The following is a 22,638-nucleotide window of genomic DNA, read 5'->3' on the forward strand; positions in this document are numbered from 1 at the left end:
CTGGGAGGGTAAGCTTACCTATTTTTAAAAGGCAGGGAGTGAACTTCTCAAAGCCTAGAAGTTTCCCAGGGTATGTCTTTTGTACAGAATACACTTGAAATTTCTAGGCTGTCTTTGCTTGTCACTGCTTACGCGTATTTCTTTGAATAGTGACTAGCAAAGGGACAGATTTTATTCATTACAAGAATAGTCTTCAGACTTCCAACATGAAAGGAAATTGTCCTGGGAGCACAGTTTGGAAAACCACTGAAATAGCACGTAAGCCAAATATCAAAGAGGTGAAAAGGTGAGTTGATGTGTTTGTCATTGTTTTCTCAGAGTAGTTATCTCTTTTTTTCTGTTAACAAGTAAGATCTTACTAGCTTTATTTTTATCACAGTCTAAGAATAAATTTATAGCATGTTTTAAAAGTTATTTTTCAATATCTCTTTTTTTTTTCCAGATTTTTTGTTTAAGTTCTTGGTTATTGGAAATGCGGGAACTGGCAAGTCTTGCTTGCTTCATCAGTTTATAGAAAAAAAATGTAAGTGACATCAAATGGTCAGTGTCTCCTGCATGTCTTCTTCTGAGAGTGCTCTCTTGCTCAGATTTGTTTATAGTAAAACTTGTAAGTATTGTTCTGGGCATAACTTATAGTTTACAAATATGTAAACATAACATTAAAAGTTTATGTTGAATTTTTAGCAATATGATTATGTTTTTATTAAGTTATTTCAGGTTTATGGTGGCTCATTGTTCAGTATATTGTCATACTCTACATTTTTCCAGATACTAAAATACATTCCAGATACTGAAACAGAATATGATGAGGTGGAAGGCAAAGGAGGAATTTCATTTCCTGACAGGGAGCCAGGCGCCCAAGAAGCCGTACTAGTGCCTTGTAGATAAACCAATCATGTGGGGTCCTCAGTGGCCTTATACTGTAGTGAAGGCAGTTCGGTTCATCAGTTCGGTTTCGCAGGTAGAGGAGCGGGTTTAGAGAAGTGGGTGTGTGCTCTTGGGATGATCATCCCACCGTTTTGGGATGGTGGTTGATTAGATTCAAGCCCAGGCCTTTTGACCCCTTTTGCCATTGACTTGGCGCTCTTGTGGTACAGGAGGTTGAATTTTTTATTCCAAGGTATTGTAAAAGACTTGTAAGATTGAAAGACCCTTAAAATAAACAGTGCTTTTATAGTAATGGAAAGAATGGTGGAGGTTGACCTATTTCATGGCAGTCGGGTATAGGCACGGAAATAGAATTGATTTCACTTACTGAAGTGCATCTTAAGTGTGTACGTGTAAGTAGGGGTGGGTAACATGGGCGAAGAGATGGCAGAGGGTGTCTAGGCAATGAGCTTTGAGGGATAAAACTGTAGAAGTGTATTCTGCTACTTCCATGTTCCTTATCCAAGAACTTGTTGGAACCTCTGTCCAGTGACAGGGACCCGGCATGGGCTAGTCACAGAGGCAGTCCTTACTGAATGTAACAAATATTCCCTCCCTGGAGGGTCCAGGTCTCCTCACAAGTCACCAAGACTACATTGTAGCATCTTGGAAAAGAAGCCCCCCACCCCCAGAGGACATTGGGCCCAGTACCTGCCTGCTTATTACTCTGTGTCCTCTCTGTGTCTTGCTCTCCCTTGATAGTCCTCCCCTAACTCCTCACCAAGGGCACCGGTACATGTGTTGTGTTAGTCTGCAAGGCCTACAGCATGATGGGAAAGCTTCCACTTTATTCCTCTTATGGCCTTGTTGCAATCAGGGTGCCCTCCGACTTTAGCCATCGCCCTGTGAGGCTTTTACTCCAAGGTTTCTTGGTAGCTTGAATTCTAGAATGTCCACACTAGTTCCATGCCGTCTGAGACAGGCTTGTGTGGTCAGTATGAACCTGTTCTGTGCACACACACACACCTGCCCCAGAAAGCACTCAGCACCCCATTATGTGGCATCCCTGACTTCTGTCCTGCAGTTATAAAGTAGAAGCCAATCATGGGCTGTGGAGCCATACTCAGTATTAGCTCGGCCCCTCATCACCACAAGAGTGTTCTTTCACAGACCACTTCCTCCGGGTGACCTTAGCAAGCTGCTGATTTTGCACCCCCTCCTGGCACAGCCAGTATTGACTTCTCCAGCAAATTCACTCCAGGTTATTGCCACATGATACTAAAATCCACAGTAATATGCATAGAGGCTTTGGGTTTGGGGTCTGTTTGGGTTTACTTATTTATTTTTTTATCTTTTCCTCTTTTCCCCTTCATCTTTGGTGTCCATCAAGTTTCTTTTGGGGGCTATAGTGCTTTTCCTTCCCTTTGATTTCTTTGGAATATTGATCCATTCAAATAGTGGGAATTCTCACCTCTTCATTACTGACTGAGTTGCAGGTCTGTCACTGGACTGGAAGCCCTTTGGGGGCCTCCTGGGTACTTTATGCAGTGATGGTTTGTGAGTACCCTGCCAGTGGATGGGTAGATGTGGTTCTCATGTGGTGTGGCCACTTCCAAGCCTAGGCTTTAAAATGTATGGTTTGGGGGCACCTGAGTGGCTCAGTCGGTTAAGCATCCGACTTTGGCTCAGGTCACAATCTCACGGTAGGTGGATTTGAGCCCCGCGTCAGGCTCTGTGCTGACAGCCAGCTCAGAGCCTGGAGCCTGTTTCAGATTCTGTATCTCCCTCTCTCTCTGACCCTCCCCTGCTCACACACACTCTCTCTCTCTCTATCAGAAATAAATAAAACATTAAAAAAAATAAAATAAAATGTATGGTTTGTTTTAGAGGTCTTGCAAAAGAGCCTTATCGTCTCCTTCAGAATAGGAAGTGTGTGTGTATTCTGTTTAAAACAGTGAGTGCTTCATATCAACTGACTATTGGAAAAATGAAAGGCTACAGTAAATTACATTTCCATTGACTTTAACCCTTGATTTTACTTGTTTAAACCTGTAAGCTTGTTTCCTTAATGTTCTAAAATTAAATATCTTGTTCTTTTTCTTTTTCAGTCAAAGATGACTCAAATCATACAATAGGAGTGGAGTTTGGTTCAAAGATAATAAATGTTGGTGGTAAATATGTAAAGTTACAGATATGGGACACAGCAGGCCAAGAACGATTCAGGTAGCTTTCTCTCTAACTTAATAAAAATATTTAAAAATTGGATTTGAAATAATCAATTATAGTCTTAATATATGTACTCGTCTTCTCCCCTGTACGGATTTCAGAAACTTTACCTCTGGAAGCTTTAAGAGAAGTTTCTTGTCTTAAAGGACTGTTTTCTGATTTACTAACACATTAGAATCTCTTTTGAGTGAACATACCCTAATGTAGAGGCCAGGTTATTCTTTGGGACTAGTGAGTAGGATGTAGACTTTTAGATTAAAATTAAGGCAAAGTAATGACACAATTTCTTCTCTAGATCTTTCCACTTTTAAAGGAGAATTTTAAAAGAGGTTTTTAAAACCTCTTTTGGAGTTTTCTTTTGTTTTATATTAACTGGGGCATGTTCTGATGGCTGAGATATGTTCCACCAAATATTCTCTCCTGCACATTTTTATTACACTGTAGTCATACCTGACATTTGGAATGATGACCCCAGATCACTGCTTATGAGGTTCATGTTGAATATTCTGTAACTACCACAGCTAGAAAGTGGATTGATATTTTAGTTGTGTTTTTTGAAGAGATACACAGTCAGAATAGATACTCACGGTTTTAAAATTGTTAAGTAAAACTCATTGTAAACATTTCATTTCATTAAAGTCAGGAGTATATTATATTTTAAATGTTCAATAACTGTTTGCTTCAAAAATATCGAAACCATATTTAATCATGATCTTTCTTCTGAAACCACTGATTAAACATGCAGACTTATGTTTTCTCACCCCCAGACGCTCACCGAATGACTATAAAATAATGGAAATGGCATTAACTCACGAATACGCAGAAAGGGAGGGTGCATAATTATGATTAATTGATTTCAAAACAGTGTTAAAGACAGGAGGTAGATGGTGACTGACTGAAAGCTACATCTGAGTGCCCATAATGGGGGAGGCCAGGGAGCTGGGGGCCATGTCTTCCTGCTGAGTCCCAGGAAAGGTCAGGATTTGGAAGCATTGGGTTCTACAGGACAGAGGTTAAAGTGTTTATATATGTGTGTGCACATACACACTATGAGAAGTTCAGTCTCTGAGTTAAAACAGGGTCTGTATGCAAAGTCATAAGGTGCAGCAGAGAACAGGGAGGAGGGAAGGACCGAAAAGAAGGACATTCCTGAAAGTCTGCGACCACTAACCCTCATCTCCCACCTCTTCCCTGGCCGCTGGCCGCAAAGTGCATATTCAGGAGAAACAGTTTTTCTCTGCAGAAAATCCAAAGGAAAGGCCTAAATATATTAATATTTTGGCCTCCCCAATGAAATAGCCCAATCTCTGTGATTTTCTACTGAAGAAATGAGATTCCAGATGTCTTGGGCCCATCTTACACCAAGTACAAATGAACGGGGGAAAATCCCAACTGGTGTGTATCATGTGAAATTTCAGAGGACAAGGAGGAAGTGAAGGTACAAAAAGATCCCAAGAAGAAAAATCAGGACTAGAAATGGAAATTACATTTCACATTCAACAGCAGCATGCAGAAGCCAGAAGATATTGAAGCCTTGCTTTCCTAACTCAGCATGAAAACTTCCTTTCCAACCTCCAATTCTGGACTTAGCCAAACTATTAATCAAGTGTAAGAATAAAGTCAGAAGACCTTCAGATGTTCGAATAGGGGAAACAAAGGTTATCTTTCACATATTCTTACTTAGAAACTTCAGGAGGATATGCTTCATCAATAACAAAGAAGTAAAACCTGAAAGAGATGCAGTCCGTGCACCCAGCTCGGGAGAAGAACAAAGAGGCGCCACAGGGAGAGGCAGGCGAGAGTGCTGCCCGGGAGGAAGAGGAGACAAAGGGAAGAGGCTGGGAGGGTATGAGTGACTTAGAGTCTTATCCAAGCAGGAAAACAGTAAGCCCTGAAATTCATAAGTCACATAGTTTCAAAAGCATTTTATAGGAATATGAAAGCAAATGCCAGAAAACGGAAACTAAGATCCATGAAAGTAGGGATGTTTGTGCATTTCTTTGTTGCTCCACCAAAGCCCTGGGTAGAATCTAGCACACAGATGTTCAACACGTATTCTGTTAGTGACCTCATTTAGGAAAAAAGTCAAATCCGAAGGAAAGTACTCGCCTTGGGAGTGGGGCCCCCAGGAAGAGTGAGGCAGGAGACCGTGGAGTTTGATGTTGAGACTGTTAGCAGTATTTCCTTTTCAAATTGTGTACCTGTATTACTCTGGTTTCAGTTACTTTTGAGAAACATTAACTACCTCAAAAAATATGCTTAAATGCTTAAATTTGTATACTTGAATAATTTGTTAGACACCATATGTGAAAATACAGCATTTTAAAATGAATGACTCAGCAGATATAATTTAGTTTACCTTGAGGAAAACTCTTAACATACCTCTTTCTCTAGAAACTAGATGTCTGCTAGTTTCTAGAAACTAAAATAGAAAAGAGTTGCCTCAATATATGAGGAAAAGAGGCCTCTCTCCGGTCCAAGAGGCAACCCCAGGAAGAACTCACAATCCGGCCCTTCTCAACTGCACCTGTCTACCAGTTCTTCAAGCATGTGCCCTTCTGCAGAGCACGGTCTAAAGGTAGAAAGCTAAAAAATACATTTAAAAATAGCTGCCCTTTTCAGAGTATCAAAGTAATCTTGAGTCATTTTGTTTGTTTTTGATAAGTTCCCTAGTTTTCTTTTTGCCTTAAAGATAGGCACTGTTCTGTGATGTCTGTTTTCTGGGGGAACACATCCCCCAGGTTCAATAATTTGTTAGAACAACCTCACAGCTGGAGGTTTGGGAAAACCTCCCAACTGGTGTCAGAAAACAGACATCACAGAACAGTGCCTATCTTTAAGGCAAAAAGAAAACTGGGGAACTTATCAAAAACAAACAAAATGACTCAAGATTCCTTTGATACTCAGACTTACAGAAGTCTGAGCTGAAGGCTACCCTTGCGTCAGGGTGTGGACAGGAGAGAGAAGCCGAGACTGAGCCCCAGCTCTGAGGAACCACGGCACAAGCGGCGCAGGCTCAGGAGAGCGGAGGAGGAGAAATGGCCAGTGAGGGAGGAAAGGGGGTGGCTGCAGAAGTGGAGCAAGGGGGGTTGGTTTGGGGAGGGGCAAGGCAAGGTGGAGGGATGGAGACCGAGAAACGCTGCTGGACTCAGAGCCGGAAGAGCAGGGACGGACATCAGAGCAGTGGTGAAGAGAAGGAAACAGCTGGCGGAGACCATGCTTTGGAGGAATTTGGATGCAAAGAAGAGCAAATGGTGGGGTGGTAGCTGAGATGATTGTGCCGCTTCTCCTGTTCAAGATGGGAGGTGGCAGGCACGTTGTGTGTTGGTGATGGCGGGGAACATCTAACGGGGGGGCGGGAGACTGATACTACTGGGAAGAAAGCATATTACTGAGAGAAAACAATCGTCAGGACTGGGAGAAAGGATAAGCTGTCAGAGGCCCTCGTAGGTAAAGCCGCGCTTCCTTGGAGGGGAAAAGAAGTTGAGGGTGGGGGCGGTGGGAGCAGTGGGTTCCTGGTGGGGAGATGGGCAGATTCCCACCCGAGGACTTGCCTTTTCCCGGGGAAAGAGGGGGCAGCTATGCAGGGCCTTGGAGAAGCCTGGAGCCCCCCAAAAGAAGCAGGATAGGAGTGCTGAGTGCCTGCCTAGGGGTGCTGATGGCCCCCTGACACTTTGACCCTCCTTGTAAGGCCAGAGGTCATCTTAGGTTCTGGGGAGAGCTTCCTCCACCTGCTAGAAAATGTCGTAGTTGCCTCAGCCAAGCGTCCCCCACCTCCCAGTGTCTCTGTGACACGGTTTCAGACAGACGGGCCCCTCATGCGCACGTGCAGCCGTCTGCATTGTCTCGGTTTTGAGCAACACACCCCCTGTGTGGTGACAGTGCCGGGGGAAAGGATCTTGGTTGGCCGGAAGTAAGAGCCGTGTAACTCTTCCAGGTCTGTGACGAGAAGTTACTACAGAGGTGCCGCGGGAGCACTCCTCGTCTATGACATCACCAGGTAACGTGAACCCCCACTCCCCACCCCCACCCCTGGTGGAAGAGGCAGCTTGGCGCTCTGCTCCCCGGAGGCCGGCCTTGCTAAGGCGTACCTGCACGCTGTGTGTGCTTCGTGCCTGGGAATCTGGAATCCCCCCAACCCTTTCATCCGGGTTCTTAGAGGGGTCTGAGCCAGCTGCCGCCACCCCTCTGCCACGGAAGGAGATGCATCAGTGAGGTTTCAGATAAAGCATCCCCAACATTTCATTATGTTTCTTAGCCTGGTGCTTTGACACGTGCCCCAAGGTTCCCAAAGTGAAAGTTTATGCGTGGTAAATTATTAGAAGTCATCAGTGTCAGCGGCAGTTGGGGGCCCAGGCTCTGGGCTCTGACCCCCAGGTTCACATGCAGCTCTGGGCTGCTAGATGCATGGTCCTTGGGAAAGGTGCCATAGCACCTGGACTTCGGTTTCCTGGTCCGTTACAGGGAGAACTGATAATTGCATAAGATTTGTGAGGTATGCAGCTGGTTGAATTGGTTAATGTAAAGCTCTTGGCACCTCATAAGAATCTGAGTGCACTGTCCTGTGTGTAGCAATCGCCCACATATCACAAATTAAATTAGAAATTTATTTCCTTGGTCTCACTTGCCCCATCTGGTCTCACCAGCCAGCCACACATGGCTGGTGGCTGCTGTATTGGACAGTGCAGATTATAGAACATTCTTGTCCTAGTAGAAGTCCCATCAGACAGCACTGATCTCAGCATGTGCCAGCACCACCTTAAAAATGTCATGGGTACCCCATCATCTGGCAGCTCTTCCCGGGTAGGAACATGCCCAAAGAGTGTCACCTTGCTGCTGTGACACCCAGTGTGTGTTCAGAAGGAGGCGCACCGCGGTGAGGCGGGCGGCTCCTGGCCCGGCCCTACCACACCAGCTCAGGTAGTGAAAGGCTCAGCTTGCTAACTGCAGGGTCATCAGGCTTAGTGTGCCAGCAGGGCAGACATGCACCCGAATGTGTCAGAGCAGAAACAGCAGATGTCAGAGTTGGTCCTGGAGTCAGACTGGCTGCTTGTGTGACTTCGGGCACCTTGGTTAATCTCTCTGGGCCTCAGGTTTCTCTCAGAAAAGGGAGGTAGAGTTTATGTCACAGAGTCTTTATAAAAAAGTGATAAATTCCTACAAAGTACAAGCATGCTGCACAGATCTGCTAAATGCTTCCCCACATTGCACATAACTGAGCTCAGTAAATGTTAGTAAAACAAATAAAGGAATTTCTGTTTCCTTTTGCACTGACAGGGCAAAAACAAACAGCAAAATATCTGACCCACTGACACTCCCTGTGTCCATTTTTTCTGGAAAAACAAAACAAGCAAACAAACCCTGTGGTATGGTGTGTAACTGAGCACTCAAGTTTCCTGAGTAACCTTAAAGGTTGTTGACATTACCCTGACATGTTTAAAAGCAGTGTGAGTAGTGTGAATGACTGGAAAGAGTTGCTAGTTTTGTAAAATACATGTATTATTTTCACAATCTTATATTACGCAGCCGAGAAACCTACAATGCGCTTACTAATTGGTTAACAGATGCCAGAATGCTAGCGAGTCAGAACATTGTGATCATCCTCTGTGGGAACAAGAAGGACCTGGATGCAGATCGTGAAGTTACTTTCTTGGAAGCCTCCAGATTTGCTCAAGAAAATGGCAAGTGACCTTTTACTTAATATTACTGCTCTTCAAACGGGCAGATTTGGGGATAATAGCATTGCTTTGAATTTACAACATCTACTGGGATTTTAGAATTCAGCGGTACTTAAGAAATGTGAGATTTCCTGTTGTTTTCAGTAAATTTTGACTTACTTAACCTATTTTCGCTGTATTGCATTCTGCCTGCCAGGGTTATGATGATGATAAAAGCAGATCTACTAATAATGACCTTTCAGTCCAAGGTCTTTGAACAGCCCAGGCTTTGGTCTAAAGTGAAGTTTATAATAATAATTTTTAAAGGCCCTAATCAGATGATGTCCTGTCCTTTTTTTTCTCTAATGTAATTTGGAGCTAAGTTGGTGAAATGTTAGATCTAAACAGAAGAGGAAGCAGTGGAAGAGATATTAGGTTTATTGGCTTTATTTTACTTACATTAAATTTGTCATTTGGTTATAGATGCCTTTGAGACCTCTCTGAATTTCCATATAGAACACCAGAGAATGGCACATAAAATTAATGGTTGTTTATAGATAATAGAATGATCAGAATTTAGACATTTTAAATAATTTTAGAACCAGGCAGGAACTAGAATATCCTAGTGTTGATTTTCACTTGGAGCCTAGGACTACCAGATTGCACTCTTACAGATTGACTGGTTTGGTGCTAAGAAAATAAGCATGTGAGAAAAACCTAAGCCATCATGAGTTTGTAAAGAAACCATTTAGAAATACAGAAGCAAGGAGAGCCGGCCTTTCCACTGGGTTAGTAAGCGCCCTGGTGGATAAGAAGAGTATTAACTGATAGAAAACCTCTTCTCCATCAGAATGACAAGCTGCAATGTAGTCCCCTTCAAAATGAAAAACTTTTCGGTTGTATCCATGGTGATGTGAAGAATATTTGGAGGATATCCATCTCGTGTTGACAGCTGGGCTACTTCGGGCAGCCTGCTGCCTACCAGACACTGGAGCTCAGGCAGTCTGTCCAGTAGACTTAAGTGCTGGCACAAGGTATCTCCTGCTTTGCAGAAAAGCTCAGAAGTCTTCTCACATTTCAAAAACTATATTTACATTTATTGGTTTTCTTTGCAGAAACATGTGGTGTGTAAGTAATAAATTCCATTTTGCCCGCCATTCGAAGAGAATACCGAACAGGCTGTCAGTAATTGAATTGTGATCATCTTCTAAACATAGCTTCATATTTTGTTTGATGTCACTTTTAGAGCTGATGTTTTTGGAAACAAGCGCCCTAACGGGGGAGAATGTGGAAGAGGCCTTTGTACAATGTGCAAGAAAAATACTTAACAAAATTGAATCAGGTAAAAGGTTTTCCATTGATAAAATTTCTTCAGCATATTTTACTCTCGAGCCCAATAGTATCACCTTTTAATTTTCCAGGAGTGATTTAGTCAAAGAGTATTCTCTCTACCCCTGCCAACCTCAGATTGCCACTTATGGTTTTGAAGGTCTTGTCCACGTGGCAGAGGTGAAAACCCACCCTTTGTTCATAGTGGCTCCCAGGCCCCACTGGTGAGCGAGGATGGGCAGTCAGGCCTTCAGTGGGTGTTTGCTTTCAGATCCGCGGCCTTTTTGGGATCCATCGCTTAGGAGAGGAAGATTGGATCTGTGTTCGCTCTCTGTCTCAGCTTGCTGGCCCTGCTGGGCCACGGTCGCGTGTCATACTGGGGGACCACCTACGTGAGGTTAAGGAAGTTATGAGTACATGCATGACATTGGTACTCGCAGCTTGTACATCGTGGATGACTTATTTCTGACACTAACTGAGCGTCCTCAGTACTAACCTGTCTCATTATTGTTGTATTTGTTGCTTCAGTAAAAATGAATTTAAAATAACCGAGGGTACCTGAGTGGCTCTGCCGGTAAGTGTCTGACTTTGGCTCAAATCATGGTCTCAGAGTTCGTGAATTTGAGCCCTGCATTGGGCTCTCTGCTCTCAGTGCAGAGCCTGCTTCAGATCCTCCCCCTCTCCTCCCGTACTTACACACACACACTCGCTTTCTCTCTTCCTCAAAAATAAATATTTTTTAAAAAAACATAAAAAATAAAGTAAAATAGCCCTAATTTAGGCAGCTGACAAAATACTATGTAGTTGTCATTATTAAAGTTGAATTTTAGTTAATTATTACAAAAAATTTTATGTAGACATTCACTTTTTAATTGATTCACTCAAATATCTGAATGTCAGTTTTTTGTCAGGTGCTGGGATACAAAAATGAATTAATCACAACGCTTGCCCTCAAGAAACTGTCTTTCATGAGACACATCAAAAGATAATTACAGTACAGTGTGGTGGATACAATAATTGAGAGGCACGTAGAATCCTGGGGTCGCACAGAGAAGGGGAACCTGCCCAGCCAGGTCGTGGAGGTGGTATCAGGAAGGTTCTAAGAGGAGGTGATAACTGAGCTCAGTCTTTGAAAATGTAAGAATGAGCCAGCCTAGGGAGTGGAGAGGAGGGTAGTCCAGCAGAGGGCACAGCCTGAGTTGAGACTGGCAGAAAATGACCACAAATTTGAAATCACTAGAACAGAGAGACTGTGGTTGGGGGTGGTAGGGAGAAGGTTGGACAGAGGCACCAGCCAAGCTAGTGATTCTCATCAAGGATCTGGAACTTTATCTTGTAGGTTACTGAGTCTCAACTCTGGCTGTACACTAGAGTCACCTGGGATGCACAAAAATTCAGATCCCAGGCCCCACCTCTTGAGATGCTGATTAATTGGGCTGAAGCACGGTCCAGGCATCAGCATTTTTTTTTTTTTTACAGATAGTTTATTGTCAGGTTGGTTTCCATATAACACCCAGTGCTCATCCCCACAAGTGCCCTCCTCCATGCCCATCTCCCCCTTCTCCCCCCACACCCATCAGTCCTCAGTTTGTTCTCAGTGTTCAAGAGTCTCTCATGGTTTGCCTCCCTCCCTCTCCCCCACTATTTTCCCCCTTCTTCTCCCCCATGGTCCTCTGTTAAGTTCCTCCTAATCCTCCTAGACATGCAAACATATGGTATCTGTCCTTCTCTGCCTGACTTAATTTCGTTCAGCATAACACCCTCCAGGTCCGTCCATGTTGCTACACATGGCCAGATTTCATTCTTTCTCATTGCCATGTAGTATTCCATTGTATAGATTAAACCACATCTTTTTGATCCTTTCGTCCTTTGATGGACACGTAGGCTCTTTCCATGTTTTTGCTATCGTTGAGAGTGCTGCTATGAACAGTGGGGTACATGTGCCCCTATGCATCAGCACTCCTGTATCCCTTGGGTCAATTCCTAGCAGTGCTATTGCTGGGTCATAGGGGAGTTCTATTGTTAATTTTTTTGAGGAACCTCCACACTGTTTTCAAGAGGGGCTGCACCAGTTTACATTCCTACCAACAGTGTAGGAGGGGGCCCATTTCTCCACATCCTCGCCAGCATCTAGAGTTCTCTGATTTGCTCATTTTAGCCACTCTGACTGGCGTGAGGTGCTATCTCAGTGTGGTTTTGATTTGTATTTCCCTCAGGCATCAGCATTTCTAAAAGCCCTCATATGTGATTGACTCCAGTGTTCATCCAGGATTGAGAACCGCTACTATAGAGGATGGGAAGCTATTCAGGGATGGGAAGCAGTGAGTAATAAGGTCAAGTCGGGACCTGAGATAAATCATGTATGTAGGTGGCCATGTTGAGGACAGAGTGAAAGACCAGAATAGCAATTGAGGCATTTTTGAGTAATCCAAGAAAATAGGGCTGATTAAAGCCTTGAGGAGGAATTGGAAGTAGAGAGAGAGATATAGATGAATCTAAGAGATATTTTGGTAGTAGCATCATATATGATTCCTATGCTAAATAGTAGGGCAGGGTAGGTGATTGTGGTAGGGGATGGGGAGGAGGTGGGGTCAGGAAGGCATGAGGAGCTAACAATAACTAGATGTCATACTTGGGTAACTCAGTAAAGAGATGTCATTAAGCCGGAGGATAAGCAGGTTCAAGGGAATGAAGGGGATTCTGTCTCAGATGTGTTCCCTCTGCAGTGCCACGGGCACAACAAGCGTATACAGTTACAAGCTCAGGGGAGAGGTCTGGGCTGTATCCACTTGGGAGTCATCAGTACACAGGAGTAGTCAGAACTATGCAAGGAATGCGATCATCCGAGAGCAGTTGAGAGTGAGAAAAGGAGTTTCAAAAGCAGAACCTTGGGGACCGAGAGAGAAGAGGAGGAACCTACAGAAGAGAAGGAAATGGTCAGAGATGCCTGGAAAGAACCAGGGGGAAGCGGGGATCGTTTCAGCCAAAATGATAAGAGAGTCGAAGACTTGTCCGCTATCGAGTGAGATGGAGAACAGTCTCATAAGCTAAGAACTAAGCTAAAAAAATCCCCACGGGGTGGGTAATAGGAAGTCATTGATCATCTTCATCAAGAACAGCTCCAGTAGAATTAGGAAGATAGAAGACAGCAACAGAGGAACAAAGAGGAAGTGAGAAAGAGTGAGGAGGAAGGTACTGGTGTGGTAGAGTACAAAGGGTTAAAGAGGTTTCGGTGATGGAAGACATTTTAGCTTTTGTGAGTGCTAAGAGGGAAAATGAGGTAGAAGATAAAGGAGAGGAGGTAGGGAGAAGATACGACAGAGAAGGTAAGATGCTGGATGAGGTGGAGGGAGAGAAGGTCAAGGGCCCCGATACAAGAGAAAGACACTTCATCCTTCTGGATTTTCTTGATCTGAAAACACAATTTTTTTTTCTTTACTAAATTTGGCACAAAAACTGTTACTTTTAAAGATCTATAATATACGTTGTTATTAAAATTGGCTTGGTGTTGAATATTATTAAGCTCAGCCTGAGGTTTTATTTAATTATCTTGCTGCCTTAATATTGCGTCCATGAATATAGTATATATGAATTGACTCATTTAAAACTTTCAAGTTATATTTCTTCTGAGATCATCAAAATCATAATTATGTCTAGGTGAAAGACTATAAAGATATTAGCTAAAATTTTTCAGCAGTGCTTTTTAAACTTTACAAATACATAGTACATTCATATGGTTAAAAAACCCATTATTTCCTCCCCCCTTTTTTTTTTTACACAAAAGTTAGAATCTTTTGAGGTGCCTGGGTGGCTCAGTCGGTTAAGCGTCCGACTTCGGCTGAGGTCATGATCTCATGGTTCTTGGGTTCGAGCCCCGCGTCAGGCTCTATGCTGACAGCTAGCTCAGAACCTGGAGCCACTGCAGTAAATAACATTTTATATTCCCATGTCGCACGTGTGGAGTGTGTATATAGGATAAGATTTCAGGAGTGGAATTGCCAGGTCAAGGAACATAAGTGTTTGGATATTGGGTCGAAGCTGTCACATTCTTGCTGGCCTGGTTGCAGCACTTTAAAGTCCCACTAAAATGAATGGAAGTGCTTATCGCATTAAAGCCATGCCCACAGGGTATATGGTCATGCTTGGGTTCTTACCAGTCCGGTAAGTAGAAAATGGTCTCCTTGTAGTTTAATTTGCAGTTAATTTATCTTTGTGTACCTAATACATTCACATAATTCCAAATTCAAAAAAATACGGAAAGGACACAGTGAAAACCTCCCTCCAGAGCCCTCTCGTGTCCCTTAGCCATCCAAAACTCCTTCTTAAGGTCAGCCGTTATTATCACTTCTTTATGTATCTTTCTGAAGATACTTCTATGCATGCCACTGCAAGAAAACGTGTATGTTTTTATTCAAAACACTGGGGTTTTTTTTTAATGTTTATTTATTTATTTTGAGAGAGTGAGTGGAGGAGGGACAGAGAGAGAGAGAGAGAGAAAGAATATCCCAAGCAGGCTCCACACTGTCAGCGCAGAGCCCGATGCAGGGCTCAGACTCATAAACTGTGAGATCATGACCTGAGCCAAAATCAAGAGTCAGATGTTTAACTGACTGCACCACCCAGGTGCTCCTCAAAACACTGTTTATACACAGTGCTCTGCACTTTGGCTTTTTTCACTTGATGTATTTTGGGGATCACAGAAGCATAAAAACTTTCTTCAAGAAGACTTGCTTGATCCTTAGGTGAGCTGGACCCAGAAAGAATGGGCTCTGGTATTCAGTATGGAGACGCTGCCTTGAGACAGCTGCGGTCACCACGTCGCGCACAGGCCCCAAGCGCTCAGGAATGTGGTTGTTAGAAGCAGCACAGGAGTGTACAGGTAGGTGCTCACATCACAGCGTTTTTGCTGGCATGACCTTGTACTCTGTTCATTACTTGTTCTGTACACGCTTAGCTGTAAAGGTTGCTGTTGTTTTTTGTGCCACATTGAAAGGGAGAGGTGACTGTATGATTAAAGTTAGGTATTTTCAACAACAGTGCTGAAACTTTCTTCTGAAACTCACATGGAATGTTCATCAAGATAGACCACATCTGAGCTATAAAACACACCTTAACAAATTTAAAAGAATAGAAATCATACAGTGTCTTCTCTTAGACCACAGTGGAATTGAACTAGAAATCAGTAACAGAAAGATGACTGGAAAATCCAGAATATGTGGAGGTTAAACAGTACACTTTTAAATAACTCATGGGTCAAAGAAGAAATCTCAAGAGGAACTTAAAAACATTTTGAATTAAATGAAAATCAAAACACTATTTCTTAAAATGTGGGATGTAGTGTAAGCAGTGTTAGAGGGAAATTTATAGCATTGAATGCATACTTAGAAAAGAAGAAAGATCTAAAATCAGTCATCTAAGTGCCCACCACCAGAAACTAGAAAAAGAGGAACAAATTAAATTCAAAGTAGGCAGAAGAAATAAGAACTAGAGCAGAAATCAGTGAAATTAAAACCAAGAAATCAATAGAGAAAAATCACAAAATCAAAGCTGATTTATTGAAAAAAGATCAATAAAATCAATAACCCTGTAACCAGGCTAATTAAGAAAAAGGAGAGACTTAAATTACTAATATCAGAAATGAAAGAGGACATCATTGCAGATCCTATGAACATTAAAAGGATGATAAAAGAACACTTTGCCCACAGATTTGATAATGTAGATGAAACAGACCAATTTCTTGAAAGACCTATTTGCCAAAATTCAAGAAAAAATAGATAATTTGAATAAGTCTACATCTATTAAAGAAATTGAACCAATAATTAATAATCTTCAAAAACAGAAAGCAACATGCCCAGATGGGTTCACTGGTGAGTTCTACCATTTAAGGAAAAAATTACACCATTTCTTTACAATCTCTTTCACAGGACAGAAGCAAATGGAATACTTCCTACTTCGTTTTATGAGACCAGCATTACCCTAATTCTAAAACCAGACAAAGACATTACAAGAAAACTACAGACCAGTGTCTCTCATGAATATAGATGCAAAAACCCTCAGTAAAATTTTAGTAAATCAAATCCAACACTGTACAAAAAGAATTCTATGCCCCTTGCGAATGGGATTTATCCCGGGTATGCAAGTCTGGTTTGACATTCCAAAATCAGTTAATGTAATCCATCACATCAGTGAGCTAAAGAAGAAAAATCACAGGACCACATCAAGGGAAAAATCATTTGACAAAATCCAACACCCATTCATGATGAAAATTTTCAGTAAACTAGGACTAGAGGGGAATTTCCTCAACTTGGTGAAGAATATCTATAGAAAACTACTGCCAACATCATTAAACTTGAAGCTTTACAATTCATACAAGAAACAAGGCAAGGATGTCTCCTCTCCCCACTCCTTTTCAGCTTCATACTGGAAGTTCTAGCTAATGCAATAAGACCAAAAAAGGAAATAAAAAGTACACAGATAGGGAAGGAAGAACTCAATGTCTTTGTTCACAGATAACATGGTTCTCTTGTGGAACATCCAAACGAATCCACAAACTCCTACATAAGCAGTCGTATGGCAAGGTTATATAGCAGGATACAAGGTTAATATACAAAACTCAAATCACTTTTCTATATACCAGCAATGAACAAGTGCAGTTTGAAATGAAAAACACAATACTGTGTATATTAGCATTCAAAAATAAAAAACCACTTAGGTCTAATTCTAACAAAATATATATAAGATCTCTATTAGGAAAAACCAAAGTGATTCTAAAGTTGACACAGAGTGACAGAAGACCTAACGTAAGCAGCACAGTATTGAAAGAGAAGAACAAAGTTGGACAACCATGGGTCCAGGACTTCAAGACACTATACGGCTGTGGTAGTCCAAACATTTTAGTATTGATGAAAGAATGAACAAATAGATCCTTGGAACAGAACAGAGAGCTCAGAAATAACACCTACCTAAATACAGTCAACTGATCTTTGATGAAGGAGCAAAGATCATCCTTGCAACAGACGGTGCTGGAAGAACTGGCCANCACATACACACATACCTTGCACCCTCTTTCACAAAAATTAAGTCAGAATGGATCACAAGCCCAAATGTAAAACAAAACTATAAAACTCCTACAGGATAACAGGAAAAAACCTAGATGACCTTCAATATAATGATGACTTTTTAGATACAGCATTAAAGGCACGATCCATGAAAGAACTCATTTACAAGCCAGATTCAATTATAAAACTTGTGCTCTAGGAAATATACCAAGAGAGTGAGAAGATAAGCCACAGACTAGGAAAAAATATTTCTAAAAGACATCTAGGTGGGGCGCCTGGGTGGCTTAGTCGGTTAAGCGTCCGACTTTCGCTTAGGTCATGATCTCGCGGTTCGTGGGTTCGAGCCCCGCGTCGGGCTCTGTGCTGACTGCCAGCCCAGAGCCTGGAGCCTGTTTCAGAGTCTGTGTCTCCCTCTCTCTCTGACCCTCCCCTGCTCACGCTGTCTCTCTCTCTCTCTCCTAGAAATAAATAAAAACGTTAAAAAAAAAAATTTAAAAAAAAAAAAAAGACATCTAGGGGTGCCTGGGTGGCTCAGTCGGTTAAACGTCCGGCTTCAGCTCAGGTCATGATCTCACGGTTCGTGAGTTCGAGCCCCACGTCGGGCTCTGTGCTGACAGTCAGCTGAAAGCCTGGACCCTGTTTCAGTTTCCGTGTCTCCCACTCTTTCTGACCCTCCCCTGCTCACGCTGTCTCTCTCTCTCTCTCTCTCTCTCAGAAATAAATCAACATTAAAATTTTTTAAAAAGACATCTAGTGAAGGACTTATCCAAACAATACAAAGAACCGTTAAAACGTAACAGTAAGAAAACAACCCAATTTAAAAATGGGTCAAAGACCTTAACAGACACCTCACCGAAGAAGACGGCAGGAAGTATATGAAAAGATACTGCACATCATATGTCATCAGGGAAATGCAAATTAAAACAACGATGAGATACCACTATGACATACTTATTAGAATGGCCAAATAAAAGACACTGGCAACACCCAATGCTAGCAAGGATGTGGAACAGCAAGAACTGTCATTCACTGCAGCCGGGAGTGTGAAGTGGTCCAGCCACTTCAGAACACAGAGTGGCAGCTTCTTACAAGACTGAACCTACCCCTACAATATGATCCGGCAGTCTCACTGCTTGGTATTTACCCAGAGGAGTTGAAAACACAGAAATCTGCACATGAATGTTTTTAGCAGCTTTATTCGTAATTACCAAAACTTGGAAACAACTAAGATGTCCTTCAGCAAATGGATAACTAAACTATGGTACATCCGGGCAATGGACTATTGTTCAGCACATAAAAAAAAGAGCTATCCTGCCATGAAAAGGCTACATACTGTCTGATTCCAACAATATGACATTCTGGAAAAGGCAAAACTATGGAGATAATTAAAAGATCAGGGGTTGGGGATGGGAGGGATGAATAGGCAGAGCATAGAGGATATTTGGGACAGTGAAAATACATGATACTGTAATGATGGATACATGTCATTATATATTTGTCCAAACCCATACAACATACAGCATCAAGAGTGAACTGTAGTGTAAATGATGGACTCAGTAATAATGATGTGTCAAGTGTAGATTTATCTGTTGTAACAAATGTTCCACTCTGGTCAGGGATGCTGATCATAAGGGAGGCTCTGCATGGATGTGGGGCAGCAATATTTGGGAAATTGGGACATCTATGAACTTTTCCCTCACTTTTGTTGTGAACCTCAAACTGCTCACAAAAAGTAAAATCTTAATAAGGAAAAAGTCCTAAAACAACCACTAAAATAACATGACGAAGAGTTTTGGCTAATAAGCCAACCCAGGAATGAGAAGGAAATAAACATAAAATTAATCTAAATAATCAAAAGGAAGGCAGAAAGAGGAAAGGGGGAGCAAAGACCAGGTCACACAAATAGAAAACAAATAGGAAATGGTTGATTAAACTCTACAAATTAAAAGATGTTCTGCTTAAAAGAACGTAAGCTTTATAGAAAATTCTTAGGCTCTTAGAAAGGAAGGGTAGTCGTTGATGGGAATAATTGAGATAGAGATTCTTCTGGCTTTCTATCAATACGGAGGCTTTTTTGGGTTAATTGAGGCCTAATGGATGTGTCTGTTGCTAAAATAGAAGGCATATTTATAAAATTTGCAAGTAGAGATCTTACCTTTTTAAGGCTTCCCTTTTCCCATTTACCCCAGTGAACTTTTTATGCACCTGCAACATCATCTAACAGGTGTACATTACGTTTAAGTGAAGTTGGAAGATATATTCACCAAGTCCCTATGGGACTTTAAGCTGTATCTGTCTGTACATTTATAGTTATGCATATTTCTAAATTGTTCTTAATATTTTTTAGGTGTTCAGGTGTTATTTGGGACACAGTTGTCGGAGCTTGAAGAAGAAGTTTTTTACCACCATCTTTTTCTACTTTATACAGAAGTAGATATTTCTGCAAAGAAAAATAATTTCAGGTGATATGCAAGCTAGTAGATGTGGCACAGCAAATCCTATAATAAATCTCAGTAAACGGACAGTACCATTAGAGGTATACATGTATGTAAAAATTTTCTGTTCCGTATTTTCCCTTTCATCTTTGGTTTAAATCCTCACTGTGTGCGTGTATAAAGAGTCTTCTTGCTCAATACGTCTCCCCGGCATGGTATCTGATGTAGGATGTAATAGAATGTTGCTCTCGGTGCAGTCTAAAATTTTATTTTTCTTAATCATATGAACTAAAACCTGTTGATGGCGAGTATACTTTGATCATCATGTCAGCTACGTTGCACAGTCGGTTGTATTAATGACCTGATATTCAGCGACTCTGGCATTGATGGCCAGTGCGATGCTTATTTAATTCCATTTGCCACGGTCCACAAAGTGTTTACGTAACCCACACTTGAACTACTAGACCAGTAGTTACTCAGACACGGAAATCAAATGGAAAATGGAGTTGTTCCATGAACTTGACCCTTTCCAGCACTCTGTTGATTTCAAACCACCTTCATCCAGATCGATTCAGGAAGTGTAGCCAGAGTACCTGCTGTGTTTTAGGCACTGTGATCAGCACTAAGGATTCTGTTACCTTTACCCAAACTTACTAGGAAATTGATTCTGCTTTCAGCTGTTGGTAAACGCAGCGGACGGTGTAACTGGGGCTGCTCACCTGTTCCCTGTTCGCTGCTCTATCTGGTCTCCCTGCTGGAAGACACTGTTCGCTAACTGTGCTTTTCCTAGGATTCAGTGTATGATGTCACTGCCTCTTTTTTAAGTCTTTTGTTGTTTTGTGTTCATTTTAAGGAAACCCACTGAATCAAGTTGATATTAAAGGAATACCACTCATCAAGAAATTTCTGTATAGCTTTTGCTGAATACTTAAATGCCTTACTACAGTTATCAAGTTGACATGTTTTTAATTCACATAAGGTAGACTGAAGGATAATATATATTGTATTACAAAGACTTGTTCTGATGTTTTAAAATGTCAATGCAAAAAAAACATATAATAGAACTTTTCGTTAAAGTTGAAATACTGTATTATTTAAGGCTAAAGGGGTAAAAAACATTCTTCACCTTATATATATGTTCTTTCACTGTGACCTTTAGCTGCAGCCTGATGGGTGGATTTCACTGCCTTTCAGTTAGAAGCTGCCTACTGCTTTTGTTGTTTTATTTAATCAACAGAGCACAGTGGTACTAGAAACTCTGGAAAGTGACTTGGGTAAAAAATATCAGTATGTATCTGTCTTAGGTATTTTAATTTTGCTTTTTTTTAAATGCCTAGAATATTTTATTTCAAAAAGTCATAATATGAAGCAAATTCTCAGACTGAACTACTCCTTGGACCTCACTGGAAGAATGTTCGATTCAGCATCTCATTTATGATAGTTTTGCAAGCTGCTCATTTCTGAACAGCTCTTTGCATGGGATAGGAGCATGTCTGTTCTACCACATCAGTTTATTCAAACGCAAGAATTTTTAAAATAAGATGTTAACTTGGTTTATAAATGAGCCTATTAATTAAACCCCAGGTACTGCATATAATTCCACGTCCTTTGACCAATAAAAGTTTCTGGAGAACCAAACCATGGTGGTTCTTAATAAAGGCCTTTCAGGAAAAATGACGAAGGGAGCTAATTTAGTACTGGTCAGCGGAGTGTTTTCCAACACCCTTAACCAATTCTCTGATTCTCCAGAGATACTGGGGGTAGGGGTGGGGGGGTGGCCTACAAATCAGTCCCAATATTGTATACCTGGAGATAGCATCAGATCCCACAGGTTACGAGCTTAGTCTGCCCCACCCCCCAGCACACACACACACACACACACACACACACACACACACTTCAGATGTCAGTCGCAAGTCCTGCCTATTACCTGTGCTTCTGACCAAACAGCTAGAAATCTTAGGTTCCCAAGGACCCCTTGCTTGGGTTTGATGACTTTTCTGGAATGGCACACAAGAAATAAGAGAGAAACCACTTACTTGCTAGGATACTGATTTGTTGCAAAGGATACAGAAGGGTACAGATGAACAGCCAGGTGAAAAGAAACATAGAACAGGTCCAGAAAGGTCCCGAGCTCATGAGCTCCTGTCCCCCTGGTGTCTGGGCTGCACCATCCTAGCACAAGGATGTGTTCTTGTTCACCAACCTGGAAGCTCATCGCATCTCCTTAAGAGTTCAGTCTCCAGACTTTACCCCGCCCTTCCTGAGTTGAGATGGTGGGGCTGAAAGTTCCAGCCCCTCTAATCGTTTGGTCTTTTTGGTGACCAGTCTCATCCTGAAGCTCATGGGACCCCACCCTAAGTCACCTCATTAGCATAAACTCCAAAAGTGACACTTTATGACTAACAGCAGGCACCCCTGGAATATCATGGGAAATTCCAAGGGTTTTAGGAGCTCTGTCCTGGGAATCAAGGACAAAAACCAAATACATGTTGTTATATCATAGTCTGGTAAATGTTATGAGTACAGTTTCCACAACTTATCTACGTTTTCAGTATGCTCTCAGTTCACATTTCTAGAGAAGTATTTTTTCAGTCTTCCTAGAAAAATATTCTAAACTCCATTTAGACATAAAATTGTTTATTTTATAAGCCCAGCATTTAGTGAACATGAGAGCAGCCTAGTGTGGGAATCTGTAATGGTTTTATTAAAAACTTTTTGTGGCTTATGTAAGAGTCTTTGAAGTCTTGAGGAACGGTGATTCCTAGCAGATCAATAATATTACTCAGAGTGAGGAATCTGATGTCAAAATTAGAAACTTAAATGATGAGTAGTTCATACTGCAACCCAGGAGGTGGTTTTTCACTTTCTGTCAAATTTATCCCTCCCTCCCTTCCTTCCTTCCTTCTTTTTCTTTTTCTTTTTCTTCTCTTTTGGAGGGAAGGATTAGAAGGACTTTACAACACCTGTGAATTTTTTAATACTTTTTTTTTCTGTGCCACTTGTAAAGTGAATCTCTTTAAAGACTAATCATTCTGCCTGTCCACGTACAGTCAGAATTTTTCC

At 41.7% G+C, this 22,638-nt stretch overlaps 1 protein-coding gene across 1 annotated transcript; it reads left to right on the plus strand.

Annotated features, from left to right (window-relative positions):
* Positions 1–3,000: 3,000 nt before the first annotated feature.
* RAB4A (RAB4A, member RAS oncogene family) lies at positions 3,001–21,210 on the plus strand. The gene is made up of 6 exons (XM_077751679.1): positions 3,001–3,090; positions 7,031–7,093; positions 8,658–8,774; positions 9,997–10,092; positions 14,822–14,958; positions 19,485–21,210. The coding sequence occupies exons 2-5, from the start codon at positions 7,081–7,083 to the stop codon at positions 14,935–14,937; spliced, it is 342 nt and encodes a 113-aa protein (XP_077607805.1). The 5' UTR covers positions 3,001–3,090; positions 7,031–7,080; the 3' UTR covers positions 14,938–14,958; positions 19,485–21,210.
* Positions 21,211–22,638: the final 1,428 nt, after the last annotated feature.

Source organism: Crocuta crocuta, unplaced genomic scaffold (genome assembly GCF_008692635.1).
Source record: "Crocuta crocuta isolate KB4526 unplaced genomic scaffold, BGI_CrCroc_1.0 scaffold59, whole genome shotgun sequence".
Taxonomy (NCBI): domain Eukaryota; kingdom Metazoa; phylum Chordata; class Mammalia; order Carnivora; family Hyaenidae; genus Crocuta; species Crocuta crocuta.